Below are 21,622 nucleotides of genomic sequence, written 5' to 3'. Positions count from 1 at the left end.
AAGGGATAAATTAGCATCTCCAAAGACTGAGGCTCTCTTTTTTTCTGAAAACAAGCAACAAGGAGCAGCAGCTAAGGCTCCCTCATCCTCCCTCCTTGTGCTGTGCTGGCACAGCTCTTTGGGAACTGGTCCAAACCTCAGCTCCTCTGGTTTTTCTTGTGAGCTGAACAGATTTTAAGCACTTGGCTGAGCCTGTGAACATGGAGGTCAGTTGTAGCTTCTTAGATGAGGCCACACTGGCTGGTCACTGCATTGATTTTTGGCCTGTGCTGTTCAGGCTGAGCGCAGTAACTTGTATTTCAAAGAAGTCTCTAAACCATATTGTTTCAGTTCCAGTGTTTCTGTCACAGGCCTGAGCAGCTCTGTGCTGCTCACCGAGCCATGTGGCACAGACAAGAGGCACACACTCCACCTGGGGTGTCGCCTGGCTCTGGCTTCACCTGCCTCTGTTGCAGTGAGGTCACTCTCCAGCAGCTGCACTTGCACACAGAGAACAGGCAGAAGCCATCCTGGACTTCTGTTATGGCTTCCACTTGTCTAAGTGCCTTCCTCACCTCTGCCAAGGGTTTTACAGCTCAGGGTGACCCTCTGCTGTTTTACAAAGACCGTAACTTGGACCCAGGATATTTCCTCTGAAAGCACACTGAAGTGCTACAAACATGGTCCCAGTCTTAACCCCAAATCCTCACTCAGCTCTGGTCCCCACGGCTTCTGAAGTCAAATCTGTCAGTATAGAAACTTCATTTGATCTCTGTTGGTCCCAAGCAACTATTTCAGCCTTTCCACCAGCTGACCACAGACCACATCCTCCACAGGTATCCCAAATCCAGAACTTTATTTATAAAATGACTCGTACAGGGACGCACAGCCCTGAACCACTTCAGACTGACAGGGCAAAATCACTAGGCAGGGCACACCGAGACCTCTGGGGATGGCTGGAGCTAATTGCCAGGGGCTGGTTTGTGGATGCAAAGCCCCTTTATGTGCTGCTTTAGGGACAAGCTCGTGTTCTTACATTGCTGAGGATATGCCAATGAATGCCACCATGCTATGGACAGGCTTTAATAAGAACTTTTCCCCTAAATTAGATGGAGGAGATGAAAATGTCTTGGCGAAATGATGCGACCTCGGAAAGTATTCCCCGAGAGCTCTGGAGCAACTCAAGTGTGGACACGCAGTGAATTATTCAAAGGGCTTTCTCTGTTTCTCTGCTCCTCTCCTTCCAGGTGAACTAAAATCCTCAGAGTGGGATAATTCTTTTTTCCTTCTGGGCCTGTATTTAGATCATTCCTGCCAGCCACGGTGGGAGGAAGAGACCAACAGTTCCCAGCAAACACACAATGATGAACATCCAGAGGAAGATCCTGTCAATGACCATTGCAACGTACTTCCAGTCTTCCTTCACCTGGGAACACAGAAAGGCCGATTATTAACACTTATTTGAGATCAAAATTTATGAAAACTAGGAGTGCTTTGTTCCAAAAAAGGATATTTTTGTTTAATTCCAGAGACAGGAAGGGAAAGTCTGGCTCACATTTAGTGGTCCTATAAGATGGCAAAGATTAATCTATCAATTATTGATGTGAGAGACAGATTCCCAGAAGGTCTGTGGGTGTGCGTGTGCAATCACAAACCCTGTTCATAGATCTCCAGGGATGACATACACCCATGGATAATTAAGCTCCTCTGCACACTTGCTATCCCACTTTCCAGGAGCAACAGCTCTAAATGGGTGTGTGAATGAGGCCGAGACTCAATCTGGGGAGCATGAGGGAGTAAGAAATTACTCGTTTGCCCACTCATAAACAGATTTGCTTACAGATTAACGAAGCCAGACTCTTTCTGCAAAGGGATTTAAAGCTTTGGGTGAGTAAGCAGTGAAAATGAACCAGCAAATAAAAGCAGTGGTGTCCCTTTTTCTCCATTTTTGCCTTGCTGTGGGAGGATTTTCCAGCAATTCCTCTCTGGGGAGGTCTAGTACTTATTAATACCATCAGGCAGAAATTGTAAATGGCTGTTTCATTAAGAAACCACATACATATGAAAACCTCTTTCATTACATTGCTGTTAATAATTTCTTTCCAAGGAAGAGGACTGATCAGATGGCGAAGTTTTATTTGATATGACTGTACCCATTATAATTTCCTACAATTTCCCACTTGGTGATTAATAGACCCGAGGGCTGAAATTTGGCACGCTGCCTTGCTCTTCAGGGAAAACATCTCAGCAGGAGCCCGCTCAAAACTCCTCAGTGGCTGTGAGCACAGCAAGTCAGGAGTGTGGTGAAAGGAGAAGGAGGCAGAGCAAAGCCAAGGCTGCCCAAAAATTCATTGTGGTGGGGGAAGCAATCCAAATATCAGCGAAATGCCATTTTGCAGCAGATGATGTTTCCACAGGTACAGTGGCATTGCTGAGCTCCTTGGCTGAACAAGCAGCTTTGTGAAGTGGGAAATGAGGCATGCACTGGAGACCAAATCATATTTCCTCTGAACAAAGCATTTTCAATTTCAGGAGCACTTGAACATTGTCAAAAGTGTAAGAATCAGTTAAATATTTTCATGCAATGGATAGGTTTATTCTCTATAAAACCAGCACCAAGATAAGCCAATCTTTACTACTGAATAGGTAGAAGAAACAAACAGAGGCTCATACTGTGTGTTGGCACCTTCTTGGGGGAAAATCATGTTATTTTATGATTGCACAGCCCTCAGCACAACCACCTATAATTAGGGTAAAAGAAATAGGGACCATTGAAACCAAAAGTAGTTATCTCATCCCAAGGATAAGGTCTCAGTCCTTTGCTGCACCTATTTTCTGATCTATTCATCACTTGCTGAGTGTTGGAGTGAGTCTCTGATGCTTAAAATTCCTCATGAGAAGGGCAGTTAAGTAAGCTCTGGATGACTGTATTTATGTATTTAGTGTGTCTGAGGATGTAACCAATGTGTAAGGAAAATCTGAAATTTGCCATCTGATGTCCAACTGGAAAGCTGGATTGAGTCAATAGTGCTTCATTCTGGCAAAGTAAGCCTTTTTGGATATTCAGGCTAGTAAAAGTGCCAGATCATGCAAAGAAAAGAAACCAGATGATTTTGTCTTTGAGAAAAGAAGGGGGAAATTGGAGAAGAGGAACAACTTGAAAATTTGACAGAAATTTGCTTTCAAATGTAATGGTGTATGCAGAAATACTCAGCCCATCTTGAAAATGATGGCTGGGAGTGCATCAGATGAGTTTGTAAAATCAATATCCAGCTTCAGACTGAGAGCACAGAGGGTGAAATTGGAAATTATGGAGAGATAATGAAAAAAAAAAAAAAAAGGAGGAGGAAGTAAAAAATAAAAAGAATGATCTGGATTTTGTGTCTTGTGCTCTGTCAGCACTGTAACATTTCCCTGAGGTCCAGCACCTCACGTGGGGCATGATCCGCAGACGTCCCTCTGACATCTCTACAGCTGCCAACATCTGCCACCACAACTCCTGAGCTGTGTTTTGATTAGTTTTTAAGAAGCTCACTCAAAACTATTTTCAGAAAAGGATCAGGGGCAGCTGATTCCCCCACCCTCAAATTTCCAAGAAGTGAGGGAATCTGCAGCTCTTCCCTCATCCAGCTCCTCGCCGGTCTGAGCCCCAGGATTTGAGTGGAGGATTGAGGTGACTTGGTGGCATCTGATCCCCGGGACCTGGAGTCTGCAGCACAGATTAGAGCAGTCCCAGGTGGTTTCATTGTGCTTTGTTAAAAATAAGCCAGTGAGATTATCCTCTGCCTCCTCCCGTTCAGCTTTATTCTTTCCCATTTTATTTTTTAAGCTGTCCTGAAAGTCTTCATATTACAGCATTCCAGAGATGCACACAGCCTTGGACAGCAAGGCTTCCCAGATGGTGCTGTTGGTGTCTGCTTATTTTGGCTCGTGTGTGACATCCAACTTGTTTTGCTTTTCAGTCTGTAATTAATTTCTAATGGCATTTCCATCGTTTGCCGGGACAATTCCGTCTTGCGTTTTCCCCAGTGTCCCACTGTGCCTGCATTGTCTGCAGATATCTTTTTGTAACAAACAACTGCCTCTTGCATTTCCCATTTTCTCTTCGCTGGAGCACTTAATTAAATGAGCTATTTACTTTTAATTTAGAAGCACTGCCCCCGTGGCAATGGAGCTTTAGATAAAAAGAGAAAAAAAAAAAAAAAAAGACAGGAACTTGAAAAGAAGCTCCATTCTTTTTCTGGGAAGGTGCATGTGTACAGAAATATTGCCCATGAGACAGCAAGCTGTGTCTCAACAGCTGCATCAGAGGTGCCTCCTGATAGATTTATGGAAGACTTCCATGAAGAAATGCCACAATTTGATTTTAAGATGAAAGCAAATTCCTGACTACTGATTTTTTCCCCCAATAAATTCTCATTTTATTCGATCAGTTCTGCTCCTCGCAGTACATTTCAGTTCCAGAAAACTCTTTTTCCTCCTTCTTTTTCATTTACACCTGGAGAAAAAATATGTGCCTTCCCACTTGATATCTCTTGGATGCAGAAAGAGAAAATAGACTGGGGCCAGCATTATTCCCCCAGATCTGAAAACCCACACTCTACCTACTGTGCCAGCCACAACTGGTGTGGAACAGCAGTGAAAGGTCACCCCCAGGAACACCAGTGCTCCAGACTCCCCAAGAGGAGCCCACAGACCTGCCCACAGCTCATTGCTGGATGATTTCTTGGTGCCTTTGCTCACAGGCTGGGCTGGCAGGAGGTTGGGTCAGAGACCAAAGGCTCAAAGTGCTCCTTTTCTCCTGCTTTTGATGTTTAGTGCTCTAAATTGCTTTTCCTCAAAATAATCATTTCAAGAGGAAAGAGTAGGAGGAGGTATAAGAGGAAAATTCATGGCTTCTGGAGACTGTTTTCATTTTAAAGAATTAAAAGAAAGGAACCCAAGAAGTTAATTGACTCAATTCTTGATGATACCAACCAGCTCAGCAGAGAGAATCAGTTGAAATGGGAAGTATTATTGGTGTAATATTCTTTCATTTGCACCATGGGGGAAAGAGTGAGTTAAACTCAGCTGACATCCCTGGGTTTACTTGTGGTTATTGCCAGAGGGAGAGAGCAGAGTTTAATTCCTGCACTCCTAATGTGCTTGTGAAGTGCTTTAGCCTGGCAAAGAGTTTTGGGCTGTCAACTAATAAAGATGAGGATTCACAGCCCATCTCTGCCACAGATTTGCTCTGTGACCTTGAACAGGTCACTTCATCTCTGTATTTTGGCTGTCACTCCTCAACATGAGGAATAAACAGTTATTTCCTCAAAGGGATGTTGTGAAGTGAAATACATTAAAGAACAGAAGCCTTTAACTATGGTATCAAAGAGGACAGTAGTTTTCAACATTTTGTTGCTGCTTCCAAGTGCTCAGTGCTGTGAAAAGTGCAAATAAAAGACACTCTTCATGCCCAGGAAGTCTTGTATAAAAGCACCATGACTTGCACCAATTCTAAATCTTGAGAAATTTAAACTGTAGGCACAGCTAAGAAGTACCTTTTGCTTATGGATCTGTCTAGGAAAAGCTAGATAAGACTTCTCTTTGATAACATGACTAATTTCAGGTCGTCTTGTGCCTTCCTTCATTATGGGCATCCTTACTAGCACACTGTATCCATAGTATTGCAGGAAAGAGCTACAGGAGGTGTGAAAGGATGTGGCATTTGTTACGTGCATCGCTGTCTCTGTTGAAAGAGACTCTTTCAGCCTCTATTTCCTTCCTCTATTTGTAGCCATATTTACCCCCACAGAGTAAGTGTGAAGTTTGTCTGTCCACCCACCTCCCTGCACAGAGCCAACTGCTCTGTGGAAGTCCACTCAGGAGGAATCACATCACGATGTGTTGGCAGAGCCAAGCAGGCCCTGCAATATCCCCACGCTACTACACACTTCCCACATCCACAGCCTTTTGGGAATTCGCTTTCCTCAGCTCCACAGTCAAAGTCAGTGATTAATAAATAATAGAGAGTGTGAGATCCCTGTCTGTCAGAAGCTCCTCTGTACAGAATGTCTCTGTTCCCACCAGATGATTGCGTTTTGGGTGTTTTTCCCGGTCTTACCTGCTTCCTCCCTATCTAACAGCAACTTTATTCCTATTTTCAGCTGGAGAATCCATTGTTCTAGAGGCCAGCAGATAATTTTTGGGTTGCTAAAGGAGAGCAGGCCAAGTTGGCATACTTACTGAGAAGTCAGCATCCTCTGCTCGCAGGTGATCTGCGATGTAGTGAACCCCTTCCACCGCCAGCTTCAGGGCTGGGGACATCAGCACGAGGTGTTGCTCTTTGGCTCCGTGGCTCTTGCTCCCTTGCGCTGGTGTACCAGCTGCCTCCCCCTTCCTGCATTTACACCTGCACTGAGGGGGCTTGTGCTGGGGCTGCTCTTTGTTGAGGTGGCACCGCTGGGATGCTGGGGAGCCAGTGGATTGGCCATTGGTCTGGGAAGAGTCCTCCTGCAGGTAGCAGTACTGGATGCTCCGGGACCTGCAGCGGACGCTCCCCTCCTCCGCTTTGTTGGGACTGTACATCTGCTGAACACTCAGTGACCTGCCTTTCAAGACAGAGGTGGTCTGGGTGTCACTCAGGGGGTGGCATGAGGGATGTGGAGACGAGCAGGTCACCTGTACAGGCTCTGGGTGCAGCACGGAGTACTGCCCAGAAGGTGACTTGCAGATGGGCTGAGGCTTGGCCGGCTCCTCGAGGTGGGCACAGAAGGAAGATGTGGGTGAAGGTTCATTACTCTGGGGGCTGGGGGAAGATGAGGTAGTGAAGTTGGGTTCCACGTCGATCTCAGACCAAAGCCTGGGTGCGTTGGTTATTTTGTGCATGGATTCGATGAGCTTCTTGCAATTGTCTTTCACTGTGGAGGGACGTTTCATGAACAGGATACGTGGCACTACGTCAAGGAAGACCCTCCTCACCCAGTCAGGCATCGTGTGGGTGCGGGGGGAACGATGGTGCACGTTGAGCACAAAGACAGTGATGATGATGGACAAGGTGACAAATATCATGGTGAAGAGAAGGTACTCCCCAATCAGAGGGATGACCAAGGAGGTGGATGGGATGATCTCTGTGATGAGCAGCAGGAACACAGTGAGAGACAGCAGCACGGAGATGCACAAGGTTATCTTCTCTCCACACTCAGAGGGCAGGTAGAAGACCAGGACCGTCAGGCAGGAGATCAACAGGCAGGGGATGATCAGGTTGATGGTGTAGAACAGCGGCAGCCTCCGGATAATGAAGGAGTAAGTTATATCAGGGTAGATCTCCGTGCAGCATTCGTATTTCTTGCTGTTGTAGTTGCCCACGGCGTTGATGATGACCCATTCCCCGCTCTCCCAGTAGTCCAGCTGGTCCACATGACTGTGCATGCTCACCAGGTCTATCTTGGCTTTGTCGTAGGTCCAGGAGCCAAACTTCATGGTGCAGTTTTGCTGGTCAAAGGGGAAGAAGGTGACATCAATGCTGCAGGAGCTCTTGTATATAGCAGGTGGCATCCATTTAATTCTCCCATCGTAGAAGAGGTGAGCCTTGGTCAGGTGGGTGACTGCGAAGTCACCGTCAGCACTGGGGAGAGATGGAGGAGAAAAAAAGACTGAGACTTCTCTAGGACACATCAACTCTGCTAAAGGAATAGGATATTTAGTTCCTGACTTCCAAAAATACACTCAGAGGCAAAAAAATACGCAAAAGGCACATTTTATGCAAACACTGGATCCATCTAGTCCGTCCAGTGGATTTTGAACTCTGTTGGCTCGTACAAGCCCTGGATTTGCCTGGCATAAATCAATTCCTTGAGGTGATTGTGCACAAGTTTTAACTGCCCTGGAATGGGTTGAGTTTACCTTAGAGGGCTGAGAGGAAGCACTATCAGGTAGTGTACCTGTGGGCTCTGAAGAATTAATTGTGACAGCTGCTAAAAATGAAACAGTGTTGGGAACCAGCATGAGAGCCAGTAGGAGCATCCTATTAATAGGAATAATGAAAGTTAATCTCTTGATTTCCCTCTCAGGAAGAGAACTGTCTTTTATAGTGTCTTTTTAGAGGGACTCTCATTTGGGTTGTGTGTGGCATTGTAGGATAAACAGATAACAACCCAGGATTTCGTATCAAAAGCCATCGGAGGAAGAAGCCGAGTCACAAACAGCAGCTCTGCCAGACAAAGGCGAAGCTGAGCAGGGGAAGAGAGCTCCTGCTAAAAACTTGAGATGAATTATTCAGGCTGACACAGACAGAAAGCTCTCTTCTCCTGCCCAGCCCTTCCGGCTGGAGCCGGCCCAGCCCTCAGCCGCTTTCCCCGTGGTTGGCAAAATCCCTCGGCCCTGCTCTGCTGCCTCAGTGCCCAGATGTGCTCTGACAGCAGCCATACAGTGACAGGCTGTGCAGGGGTCACACCCCTGCTCCTTCTCACCAGTAGCAAGATGAACAGCATAGGAATGATCTGGCAGGATCAGTTCCTTGAGCTGTGGAAGGCAGAGGAACGTCCCTAAATTCATTTTTTTTTTTTAGGAGAACACCCATTCATTCATATGCCAAATAGGGAAAAAAAGGACTTTTTGGTATTTCATACAATCATAGAATCAGGGAATTATTTGGGTTGGAAAGGACCCTAAAAACCATCTGGTATAAACCCAGACTGTCTCAAAGGGATTAAGGCAAAACCAGCACCGTGAGTTACTCCGAAGCAAACAAACCTGAGCAATGCCATTTTACAATCCACCCAGCTCCTTTCTTGCCTCTTCTTTCCTAAATCTAATTTACACCCTGAGAACATGTGCTTTGGATGAAAAACACCTCTTTTTCTTTTTCTTTCCTCTCCTGGGTTTTGCCTGCACTGTAAAACCAGATTGAGACATGAAATGTGCACAGCGAGTGACAGTCCAGCATTTGCTCTTCTCAGTGGTTTTCTTTCTAACTCTCAATAGGAATATGGAATCCAATTCTGCATTTAATGATATCTCTGAGGCATGATTAAATCACTCATTAATAGAACAATGTTTATAATTGGATCTTATTGCAGAAAAGGGATTATGAGCATCCACTAGTGTTTCACTTCTTGTGTAGAACAATGTGTAAGTGGCTGGGGAAACAACACAGGTGTGCATTTTTCCTTTGCAAACTGTTGGAAAAGGGCACGAAACTCTTCTTAAAAGGTCATCCAGGAATGATATTAATTTGTGTAATTGTGTTTTAGTCCCCTTGCCTGGCAGTTTTGCTGTCTCTGTGTGACCAGACACGTGCCTCTTACTCAAGTGCAGATGGAACCAGTGTGGTGCTGCAGATCTTGTGTGTGTCAATTATTTCTGTAAATGATCTGCATGTTTGATGAGGAATGTATTTTTTTATTGATTGCCTAACAAACCCAGCCTCATTCTGGGTCCTCTTTGGCTCACATGTTATTACAAATTACACTGGTACCGCCTCCCAAGCTGGATCTTGCCTGTAGTGCCATGGCAGGAGTGAAACCAGCAGCAGAACAGCTTCTTAGACTTAGTCAGCTATTGACTCTTAGGAGCCATAAAACACCCTGGGATCCTCCTGCTTCACCAACCTAACAGGGCTGTGAAGTAATTCCTGGCTCTCCTGGGTGTGTTTGAACCTCTCACTGCAGTTCAACGTAGAGGAATTTGTAAGCAGGGTAAATTAGCTGTGCTGTGTACATAGACCGTATCCCAGCCAGCTACATCATGCAAAGGCAGTGTTCTCAGTTATCTCAACTTCTTCATGCATGTACATATTTTTGCCTCCTCCCCCAAGCTTACCACCCACCCTGGACCTTCAAACATATGTTTCCTGGGTTGGAAGCTACTCCTGCTGGCACCCTGCCGGTGAGGGGGAACCTATAGAGATGCTCTCATCCCGAGCGTGAGCCCAGAGAGATGCTCTCCTCCTGGGTGAGACTTTCATTCTGCTCCTCTCCACATGAGAGGGGGAGCAAACAAGGTCGCCTGGCTGTTGACAGCCTTCCAAAGTCTTTTCCCAGTCTCCTCCAGGGTATGAGGGTGAGACAACCAACTGCAAACACTGCAGTTAGGAGGCTGGGGAAACCCTGTTTCCCCGTGGAAAGCTTTGCCATGGGAAGACCCCTCCCTGTGCTGACAGCCCTGACTGCAAACGTGAATATTTCCTTAGGCAGGAAGGTGGAAGACCTGATAATACTGGGACAGAGAAAATCTGAAGTCATTCCTTTACAGCAGTAGAACATTTTCGTCTCGTTTAGTCGAGACCACTCTGTTGTGACAGTTGTCACGAAAAACCATTTGGGAGAAGGCACGAGTGCAAGGCAAACAACACAAGATCTGGAGAATGAAGATAGTCAGGCTCTCCTGATTACTCTGACCTGACAGCTTTAAAAATATATCAGTAATAAAATACTGGAGCTCTTACATTTTCAAGCCAAATATAACACTGCACACCAAGAAAGAAAGTTGCTGATTTTTCACCCAAGGAAAAAGCTGTGCTGTGTGCTGCAGCCTTCGATTTCTCATTTCCAAAATAAAGGCTGCTCTTCTAAATCTCCTGAGTTTATAAGGGTTCAAGGATGGCATTGTTTTACTGGCAGCCATCATCCATGTTTCATTAAAAAGCTCTGCTGATGGAGAATCTTTTTTCTGTGTGTGTCAGTTTCTATTTTCCTATGGTTGGGAGATACATCATCTCACAAAATTAAATGTTTTCAGAATGCATGTAAATGAGGCACACATTTATTTTAATTTCTGATGATACAATTTAAATCCAAACAGAGCTTTAAAAGCTTGAAAATTAGCTATATACATATATGGGTATAGTAGAATATCTTAATTGAAAGCATTTTTCATCAACCAGAGTAACCAAGAAAAATTGTGGTTTTAAGAACCCTGTAAAGAATGTACCCAGCACCCTTTCAGTGCACACTGAAGAGATGCTTCTGCAATATTCTGATTAAAATTTTCTCTAAAGGCAAACCAGAAAATGTTGCTTTAAACAACTGTTTTCTGCAACCAAAATTATAACTACAAATGCCCAGGTTGGAAGGGACTTCTGGAAGTGTCTTGCCCAAAGAAGGGTCAGCTACAAGAGGATCAGGACCTCATCCAGTTGGGTTTTAAATATATCCAAAGTCTTGGCAAATTGGATAAAAAACATCTTGGGTACACAGATGGAAGTGTCTGTGCACTGATGTTACTTCTTTAGGTCACATCCCAGCTTTTGCTTGCTTTGGATGTTTAGAAACTGGTGATAACCAATATTTTGATTGTCCCTCAGTAAAATAGGCATCTGTCTCAGAAACGTCTGTGCCACGCCCATGGAATCAGCACAAGGCTCTCAGAAGGCTCTAACAGGGCTGAATTTGTGAATTTTGCTCCAATTCTTCCCTTTGCCAAGGATCCTTACCAGCACTTTGAAGGCAAAACTCCAGCTCTGTCCTTCAGCATAGTGGTAGGAGAAGCCCTTGGATGGGGACACAGCAACAGCCCGGGAGAGATCCCTTCTATAGATTTCTTTGCATCAGTTCCTGTGTTACTGGATAGATCTTGGCAGAAAACCCCAGAGCATCTAAAGATATAATCCCTCTCCAGAATTACAGTGATTGGAACTCCCAGAAGGATCAGGGAAGCTGAAGTGGGGAGTAGTGATTTTTTTGGCCCATTGTAAGTTAAGTGCAATCTGGTGCACGGTGATGAGATCTGTGCCACTACACACAAAGACAAATGTCAAGAATGTTTCCAATATTTTAAAGGTTAGACTGGGGCATCTTTTGGTATTTCTCCTCCAAAGAGCTTTGGATGAGTCATGAAACCAGCGTTACTCCAGAAATAAAACTGGTTGCAAACATCACAGTATAGTTGAAAAGAACAAGCTGCTGCAGAACAGTTCAAAAGGACTCTTTGCTTTCTCGTGGTTTCCAAAAGCTGCCTGCCAGATGGTCATCTAACCCAGTCCAGTAATCCTCTGTACCCATATTGCCACTGTGTGAATTCCTCAAGATATTTCCTACTCCTAATTACAGAAATTTGTGTTTGATTTCCCTTCGCTTCAGATCTTGTCTTTTTTTATTATTTTATTTTTTGTGACTGTGGAGTCTAAGGCAGGGATTACTTTCTGGAACAGTTAACACCAGAAAATATTGAGGACTTTAGAATTCTCAGTGTTCCCAGTAGCTTCTTCCCAGGTTTTACAATCATCAGGCTAGAGATGACAAATGCTATGATGCTACCAGGAACATCCAGTGGAAAAACAGCCAGCGAAGCTCACATTCCAAGTTCCCTGCCCATCCACTGATCTCAGGGACACGCCTTGGATTTTTCTGGGCAGCCTTTAGTGGCTGGAGCACCTGAATGCAAACCTGCACTTCACTTTCAGGGGTTTCTGCTCTGGAGATCCTATGCTGTACAGTGGCCAAGGGACCCAAACACTGTGGTGAAGAGGTTTAAAAAAAAAAAAAAAAATTGCAGCCTCCAAGAGCTTATTCCCTCTTTAGAGAAAAATATATTTATGTGTTTTTACTTAAAATATATAAAGGAAAACTAATATCTGCTTCAAAGCCATTAATGAATAGGAAAATAAATCAATGCAGAGGATTAGATAATTTATTTATAAATTATTTGGTGGTGCCTGAAGAATCTTTACAAACTCAGATAAGGAACAGCCAGTTTTCTTGGCAAAGAGGAGGCTTTGTCACTTCACCATGAATTCATATTCCTCTGTTATTCATATGTTATGCCACATCTAGCAGAAACTATTTACAGAGTCTTGGAACTTATCTCATCAAGCCCGAAAATTCAACAGCATATTAATTTCCCTGTAGGATATTAATTTGGTTTTAGATTCCTTATGAATGTTGACAACTACATATACTCTCTAGGCCAAACCAACTGAGTTTACTGATTTAATTTGGGCCTCTAGAGTGGGTAAATGGAAGGTTTGCAACAATAATGAGCCAAGATACGAGAATAACCTCACAGCAAGGGGTTAGGTTTCCTTAATGATGTAAATCTGAAATCAATTTAAATTCTACCATTTATATATATATATATATATATCTAACACAAAATAAAACCAGAAGGGGCGTTTGTACAATCTCCTGCCCAGAACGTCTCTTTTCGAAAGGATTCCATCCCAGACAGAAATACCACACTTCTGGCAGAAACCATCCCAGGGCAGAAACCAGTTTATATAAGGCATGGGGAAATACGGCTGTAAAGAGGTATATAATTAATGGAAAACCATTACTGACTGGCTAATGGATGGTGTCTACATCCATCTTTAATTCATGGATAAAGGAACCAATTAAAAATGAATGATAGATCCATGACAACCAACAGAGGAAGGCATGATTATTAGTGGTAAGCATGGATGAAGGGAGAGAAGCAGCTTGGATTTGGGTGGCTGGGTCAATAGAACTCCCCTGTGTGGTAGCAGGTCCCCAGCATGGTTTGATTTGTTACCTGCCCAACCTCCTGCAAGTCAGAGGAATGAGGGGGGCAAGGCTGAAGGACTTGTGCCCCAGGAGAGGGTAAGAAGGATATTCTGGAGTCCCTGATGATGCTCAAGCAACAGTGAATTAGAACAGAGCAGAGGGGCAGAGCATGGAGGGGGTACCCAGCTTAGAGGTCTGAGTGCCTGTGGCTTTCTGGGTGATGACTTCAACATGAAGTCCAAAGATGTCCAAAACACAGAGGGATACCAAGGTGCACTTCTGGAGGCCTCACCATCCGTGGGAGTGTTCAAGGCCAGGTTGGATGGGGTTTTGAGCATCCTGGTCTAGTGGAAGGAGTCCCTGCTCATGACAGGGGGTTGGAATGAGATGATTTTTGAGATCTCTTTCAACCTAAATCATTCTAGGATTCTCTGATTCTTCTTTCCTAGGCCCCTCCTTGCATGGCCCATGATCATCAGCCGTGATGAGCCTGCTGAGCCAAGGGAGCAGAAGCAGAGATGACACACCAGGTTCTTGTGCACCATCAAACAAACAGATGGTTTGAAGCACAAAGGGCCCACGGAGATTTGTGCCACACTATTTCCTTTGGCACCATGGTCCACCACAACAACCACCAGAAGCTCCCAAAATAATAACCCTTGCCACTGTCATTAATTAGGCAATGAGAACGACAAGGACATTCTCTTTTTTTTTTCCAGTGGAAGCTGTGGACACCTTTCTTGGCTTCAGTGTGAGGCATTTGTAATACAATATTCATGCTCAGAGTGTGTCCCTGTAAGGCAGGAAGGTCCAAGTGCCTATGAATTAGTCATTTCCATTGGGCTAATCTCTGAAAGGTGCTGAGTGAGGATACAGTGGTTTCGAAGAGGTTTGCAATCACTCCACACCACTGAGGATCAGAAACGAGCTAATGGGAAAGATAACAGTTCCTGAAGTCTCCAGAGCTCACAGTCCCCTGGGCAGATTCCTGCTTCAGCCATTTATTTTGTTTTTAAACAGCAGCAAAATCATATCAAGCCAGAACCAGGCAACTGTTTATTAAAAACGAGCCTGGCTGCTGCTGTGAGTGTTTTCTCTGAGTGTTAGCCACATACTAAGATGTTTTTGTTTGATGCCTGCAGCGTTTTCTCTGGAGCCTGTGCTGGGGCGGGAAACTGGTATATTCAACACCCTGGGAGACTTGGAGAGCTGTGGTACGATAAGCCAGGGAGAAAACAGTCTTGGCACTTGGGCAATTTTTCTAAGAATATCAACAGGCTCCAAAGGAAAGAAAGAAAACCATCACCTGCTCCCTAAGAAGTGTCCGTACAAGGGATAGAATCCAATCATCTGAGATGAGGAATCATCTGTTTAGGAATCACCTGTTTAGGAATCATCCTAGAACAGTATTTGGCTGACCTGACACCGCTATTTGTAGACACACAAGCCTGACATGTTTCAGCATATTTTTCTTATTTAAGCCCATCCTCAGTAATTGGCTTTTCCAGTTGATGGTGATGAATTAGGGGAGAGCTCCTGGGTGAAATGAAACTAAAGAGGACTGAAAGCTCAAATCCAGCTTAGTTGTGCATCCGACATGTGAAGAGAAAACAATACCTGGCATCCCCCAACAAAACTCTCTGCCCAGAGAAAGGATCATTAGGAGAGCAAAGCCCTTGCAGTGAATGTCAGTCACATCATTTAAGGCACATCTGGGACAGATATTATAGAATCTGCATGAAATCCAACCACAAAGGACGAAATAAAGAGGAATAATTCCAAGGAGCATTTTAACACCATGAACAGAGAAAATTTGCAAGGATAGGTTTGCCCTCTGACCACAGTGCCCACACTCACTTGTTGTAAAGGACAATATCTGGCCTCCAGATGAGCTCCGAGGGGATTCGGATGGATGTGACATTTTCATATTCTTGGGGGTCCCAGCGCAGCTTGTAGTCATGCCACTCCTGCCAAAAACGAGGGGGTTACAAAACTGTGAGAGTTCAGTTGCAAAACTGAAATGGAATACAGAAAAAAAAGACATATTTATGTGCACCCACCTGCTTCACCCACACATTCGTGGTCATCATTTGATTTTTCTCATCCTGAAATGCAAGATCGGATATTGGTTACGGAAGCAGACGAAGCAGCCCAAAGGACTCGTTACATTTCTCCTAATTTTACATCATTTCTGTAATTACAAATCGCCTCTGCGATAAATGTAAGTCCCACCCTGGAAATAAAAAGCAGATGTTTCTGTCATTTGACATGGGACAGGGCACAGCTGCCTGATACCACCGAACAGCTGAGCCTGCACCTAAGCAATCCTGTGAGCAGATGGACTGGAGTTTGTTGGGATTTTCCTCGGTGCTGATGGATTCAGCCTAGGATGATGATGCCAGGTAGAGGAAAAACCTCCACAGCCTGGCTTTGACCTGCGCACTGAAGGAAGGGTGTTCTGGGTATGTACACCCTTACTCACATGTGTGGTGGATTACAACGCTCAGCTTCATCTGCAAGAGGTGTTCAGCACTTGACCTGGGAAACATTATCCATGAACACAGCTCTGGAAACAAGAAGATCAGCAGCATTTTCCCTTCTTCCAAATAGATGAAGGAGAGCATATGGATTGGGTTTTCTGAATAAATCCAGGCTGCTCTGCTCACATGGAACACTTGGACAGCCTGGTGTATTCCCATTCTGCCAACAGATAGATTTTTCCCTGAATGCAAATAGAATGGAAAGGTAGGAGAGTACATATACATATATTTAAAATATAAGGCGGATATAATGCTGGTAGCACTGTAGTAGAGTTAATTATTGCTTGCTGCTTGCCTTTTGTGCTTGTTACAACATTTCTGTAAGTAACTGAGATGAATTACCCCGGGCAGAGCCTAGTGCTGGTCTGATTGAAGTGTCACACCAGAGCTCAGAGCTTTTATTTGTGTTTATTTCTTCCTCTCCCTCTTTGGTTGGCATCAACCCCAGCTGAATTGGCAGGGCTTATTTGGAAGCGAACTGCTCATCATTAACCTTGCTCTTGTGGCAGTACAGGATTGATTGTGAGCATTAAATACCAGGAGGTCTGGGGGGGAGCTGTGCCTCCTCCTCCCTGAGCCCCCTGCTGCTGTGCATAGAGTGTAAAACCTGATCAGAGATGCTCTCCTCTGGGGTTAGGAACCAGAATCACCTGGAGGAAGGAGAAACACAAAAACCACCCCAGTGAGCAACAAAGGAAGACAAAATATCCAGCTACTTCCTTGGGTGCTGATGGGAGATGAGGAATGCCACTGGAGGACACTACATGCCCTGAACTGGAGCGATCCTTGAACATCTGCTTCTCTTACCACTTTGCAGTTCAAGCACCTGAGGGTCTCCACCACAGCCCCAGTCTCATTTTTGAAATTTTCCTCCCTGGAACCGCTCCTGGTGCCCATCCCACCTGAGGCTCTGCCATCCTCCTGACCTGAGTGAAGCGTGACTCCACTCCCACAGGTTTATCTCGAGGGGGTTTCCAATGTGCTGATGACCAAGTGCCGCCAGCACAGCTGTCTGCTCCTCACTGAGCCAGCCTGGAGAACAGCAGGGACTCTGCAGCCATGGGGGTATTGCACTGCCTGGCTCCTGCACACGAGGTCCTGCAGAGACACAGGCTTAGGATTCCAACTGTGTTTCTCAGTGGCTGCTCCTGGGCACATGCTTGATCCCTCACCACTTATTTGTGGGATCAGAAAACCCTCAGCACATCAGGGTGAGGTAAGGACATGCAGGGATGTCAAGTTCCCCATTGATTTCTGTTCCCCTGCCCCCAGCTTTCGTCAGCAGGAGCTGGGGTTTGAATGCAGCTCTGATTTCCCTTTCAGACTCCTTGTCTTTGGGAGCTGAACGTTGGGTCTAACAACTGCAGCAGGGTTTGCACCAAAACTGTCACTGCTGGGAAGGGAGAGACACAGCTGAAGCACCACAGGGGTGACAGGGGTGTCACCAGTCCCAACCACACAGATTGGGGCAGGAGGGCCAAGACTTCTCCTCCAGCCATGCCCACAGGCCTCAGCAGAGATCTGCCTGTGAGCTGCACTGCTAACCACAGACATGATTTTAAGAAGATTAATTCTTCTTAAGTAAACTGGGAAGGCACTACGGAGCAGGTGTATCGATCCTCCCTCTTCCACAATTCAGCAGCTGCATAATGGAAAATCTCTTTCATGCTTCCACAGTCACTAATGTCTCATCTTTAGTCTTATCAATTATTCAGATGAGAACTGTACCACTTCAACATCAGCAACAGCGAACAGCCCTGGATCCCTCAGGCTGATGTAAGAGAGAGGAGGGGAATGGAAGACCATTTCTGTGCTGAAAAGCTGAACGTTGATGGCTTCTGCCCAAGGAGATGCAACTCTCCAGCAACTGGTGTCTTTGATTCCCCTCCTCCTGCATCACCTCGGCTCTGTCTCCTTTGCATCTCAAAATGGTGATCTCAAAATATAAAATGGTGTGGACAGTCATCTGCCATGATTGTACCACAGAAGTAATGTCTTTAAGTTGCATTACATTTTCCTTTGTTGTAGAAATCACAGAATGGTTTGTGCTGGAAGACACTTTAAAACTCATCTCGTTCTCCCCCCTGCCATGGGCAGGGACATCTTCCACTAGACCAGGTTGCTCCAACTTGGCCTTGGACACTTCCAGGGATGGGGTGTTGTCACTTTTTTTCACTCTGCCACATCAATACAGTAAAAAATGTCGAAGAGCCTCCTCTTCTGAAAAATAAAGGGGTTGGACTAGATGACCTTTAAAGGTCCCTTGCAAACCAAACTGTTCCATGATTCTTTGAAAGGCAGGCTGATAATTGCTCAAGAAATGTGCAGACGCCCAGACACACTGTCCTGGGAAGTGCCAGCTGCAAAGAGGGACAGGGAGGAGAAGCATGTGGGAGCAAGATCTGCACAGGCTATAAAGCCCGTGAGCGTGCCTGGCATCTGCAGCCTGCAGGGATGTCCTGTGGATCTAGCACTTGACCCCAACATACTGTGACAGAATAATCCCTTAAATACCATTTCAGTGCACATCAGTCTGCTGGCAGACCACGTCATTTTGTACAGAGCACATGCAGTTTGCACACGTGTAACTTCTATCTGAGCAAACATTCAGAGACAATTTTCCCTTTAATATCTGTCAGATTAGCTAAAAGCCCTCAAAACTTTAATTTGCAGAAAGTTCTTCAGGCAAGCTCTCTTCCCAAGGTAGGCAAAGCACTGTTCCTATTAGCCTGTGTAAATTAGTAATTATGGCTCAAATTCCAAGTCAGGTATTTAATCTTTTCCTCAGCCAGAATTCTCTGGCATTTATGCCAATTGCTCTGCTGCTCCACTGTAATCAGTCCCATGGGTTTGATAAGGAATTTTGCACATAGTAAATGAAGAATAAAGGATCCACTTTGATGACCAGCTACTCACATGAGTCACGCCTTCCTTCAGCAGAGCTGGCTGCACAATCAGTATCCTCTGCTGAGAGCAAAGCCTTCCCAACCCAACTCTGGATCAGCCAGTAAAACCCACATGCATCAGGAGCCTCTCCCCGAGCCCCAGCCTGGCTAATCTCGGCCTCTTGTTGAGTGAAACCGACCGTCTGTACTCACCACATCGATGAGCTGGGCGATGGACAAGCCAAAGCGGACAATGACCACGTCCGAAATGTTGGCCACGGGGCGGGACCACTTGTTATAACCGGAGAAGAGTTTCTTCAGCAGCCGCTCCTCCGCGTGCGCTCGGGTCTCCACATGGCTGAAGGCTGGGGGAGAAGGAGAGGGGCACAGAGGCTTAAAACACCTGCAGCTCCAAGGGCTGGCACAGCCAGAGCCATCTGCAGGGGGAAACTGTGGCAAACCCCAGCAATGGGCACGCAGGAGCACAGGATGTCCCGCGGGTGACTCGCCGTCCTGCTGTACATCTCCATGTATTTCTCACTCTGTTCACCCACAGCGACCAATTCCCAATGTTGGGTTTCTGTTGCAGAGCAGGACTGGCCTGAAGACAGTGGAACCACCATGAATACAATTTGGAAAACACTACATGGGCCATTCTTCCCTGAATCCAATTTTTATGGTCACTTCATGGCAAGTTTCTCGCACTGAAGTCTGCAAGCAGGAAGGAGTGATACTAGGAGGGCAAGCCTGAAAGGAAGAAGCAGCCTCCTTCTGGGAGATAGGGGGTTTGGATCAGATTTATACATTAAAACTGGCACCAAATGCATCAGGGGAAAAAAAAAAAAAAGAAAAAAAAAAGGCAGACTGAAATTCAGCTCTTTAACCTTCATAGCTGGTATTTAAAAAAAACTAAGAGGGAAGGAGGAGAAGGGGGGAGAGCACAGGTTGGACAACAAGACTGCAGTTTTCCTCAGGCATAACTTTAAAAGTAGAAGGCTGCAAGGAGCAGCCCCGACCCTGCACATAGGCTACAGGAACTGTCGGAGGTGCCTGTTGGTGTTTAAAAATTGAAGCCACGTTTCATGCTGGGGCTGTCGGAGGAGCTGAGCTCCTGTGCCGGCTGTACCAGACAGCGGGGAGAGGGAGCCGGGGGCTCTCCCCACGTCCCTCGTGGAATATGGCTTCTACTTAGTCTTTAGCTGCCCTGGATTATACAAAGGGAAGCATTAGCGGAGCGCTGGCTGTGCTCTCCCCAGCCGGAGCTGTAGCCCCGAGACACATTAACACACTTTACCCAGGGAAGAAAAACCCAGGCAAGAAGCAGGATGCTGAGCCCCTGCCTGGGTTCTCCCTCCTGTCCCCTTTCCACCGCGGCTTTAACCCTTTCAGACAAGGAGCAGAAAATAAAGGCAAAGCATTGCTCAGCAGAGGCTGATGTTCAGGGCACCAGAAATGATGGGGCAGGAGGATGAAGGAGTCAGGAAAATTCCTTGTTGACGGGGACTGGTCTCCACAGCATGTCTTCGAGAGGGATAAGGGAGAAAAGAGCTACAGAGCAGAGCAGGGGAGAAAAGCTTTCTCAAACTTACCAGGGAAAATGCTGGCACACAGCAGGAGGAGGAGGTTTCCTTTAGGCACAAGAAATCCCATCGTGGAGCAGAGCTCTAGTACGCAGAGTCTCCCGTCAGGGCAACTTTTCCACTCTGAGTCTCTGGATCCTCCAGGTTCATTCCCCTAAACTCCTTTCACTCTCTCTCTCCCTCAGGGAAGGGATAACAGCTGGTGCTTTGTTTTTTTGATTTTTTTCTTTTTTTCTTTTCTCTTCTGAGAGATTTCCAGCTCTTCCTCCCGGAAGGATGCTCTTTCCTGGGACACTGATGCTCATACACTCACAAGTGATGCTTAAGGGCTGCAGAGAGCTCCTGTAAAGAGTCCGGAATGCCCAACCTCCCTGGGCTCTCCTGCTGCTCCTCTCCCCTTTCCTACGGGGCGCTTTGGCTGCTCTCTTTATTTGCTGCTGCTGCTGCTGCTGCTGCTTTCAGCCTTCCCCCAGCCCTTCGGGCAGCCTTTGCTCGGATTTTGATGCTGATGGGCCGCTGATGCCTCTGAAGCAGAGAGTGAGCACAGTATGTTTGTATATTTAATGTCGTTAGACCTGCCCACCTCCTGCTTAGGAGGAGGAGAGAAGCCCTGCGTTCCAGCAAACAGGCTGCAGGGAGGAAAACTTTTAGCAGGAGGAATAAAGGGGGAGATATCCAGAGCCCAGCTGCAGCCAGAGGTGGTGGATACGGGGACAGCTGGGATCATTATAGCACCGGAAGCCCAAACAGTCTTTAATTAACGAAAGCTGTCTCTTTAATCTTGTCCAACTGCTTTTCAAAATCACTCCAGTGTAATTAGACTGAGATATTTCTGGCTTGGGCACGTACCTTTGCTGTCGATATTTACTGGGGTGATGAACCTGCCCACGAGAACAGGGCTCTGCTGTGCTTGGTGCTATGCAAACGTGCAGCACAAACACAAATATTAGTCTCTGCCCCACAGGCAATACTGCAAATCAAAGGTGAGAGTGAGACAAGGTCACTTGAATTTATCTGTATGCTTGAATGTACCTTAAATATATCACAAAAAACTCTGCTGAAGTCTTGAAAATTTTGTGGAGGAAAGGATAATTCCTTGTGTTAGCAGGGAATCATCACTCTAGCCCTTCATCTCGCATCCCTGATTTCTCACATGGGAGACACGGAGTAGAGCTCTCCCCATTTCAGTTTGAAACTAG

General features: G+C 45.8%; 1 protein-coding gene across 1 annotated transcript; it reads right to left on the bottom strand.

The window, feature by feature from the left end:
- Positions 1-816: 816 nt before the first annotated feature.
- On the bottom strand, positions 817-20,990 carry CHRNA4 (cholinergic receptor nicotinic alpha 4 subunit). The gene is made up of 6 exons (XM_027881648.1): positions 20,433-20,990; positions 19,057-19,208; positions 15,479-15,523; positions 15,276-15,385; positions 6,205-7,585; positions 817-1,405 (listed from the first exon to the last, which is right to left on the bottom strand). The coding sequence occupies exons 1-6, from the start codon at positions 20,491-20,493 to the stop codon at positions 1,280-1,282; spliced, it is 1,875 nt and encodes a 624-aa protein (XP_027737449.1). The 5' UTR covers positions 20,494-20,990; the 3' UTR covers positions 817-1,279.
- Positions 20,991-21,622: the final 632 nt, after the last annotated feature.

The sequence above is a fragment of the Empidonax traillii genome, unplaced genomic scaffold (genome assembly GCF_003031625.1).
Source record: "Empidonax traillii isolate 1590-97213 ecotype Southwest subspecies unplaced genomic scaffold, ASM303162v1 scaffold91:size2966241, whole genome shotgun sequence".
NCBI classification, from domain to species: Eukaryota; Metazoa; Chordata; class Aves; order Passeriformes; family Tyrannidae; genus Empidonax; species Empidonax traillii.
Note: the sequence above shows the minus strand (reverse complement) of the source record. Positions and strands in the feature narration are given on the sequence as shown.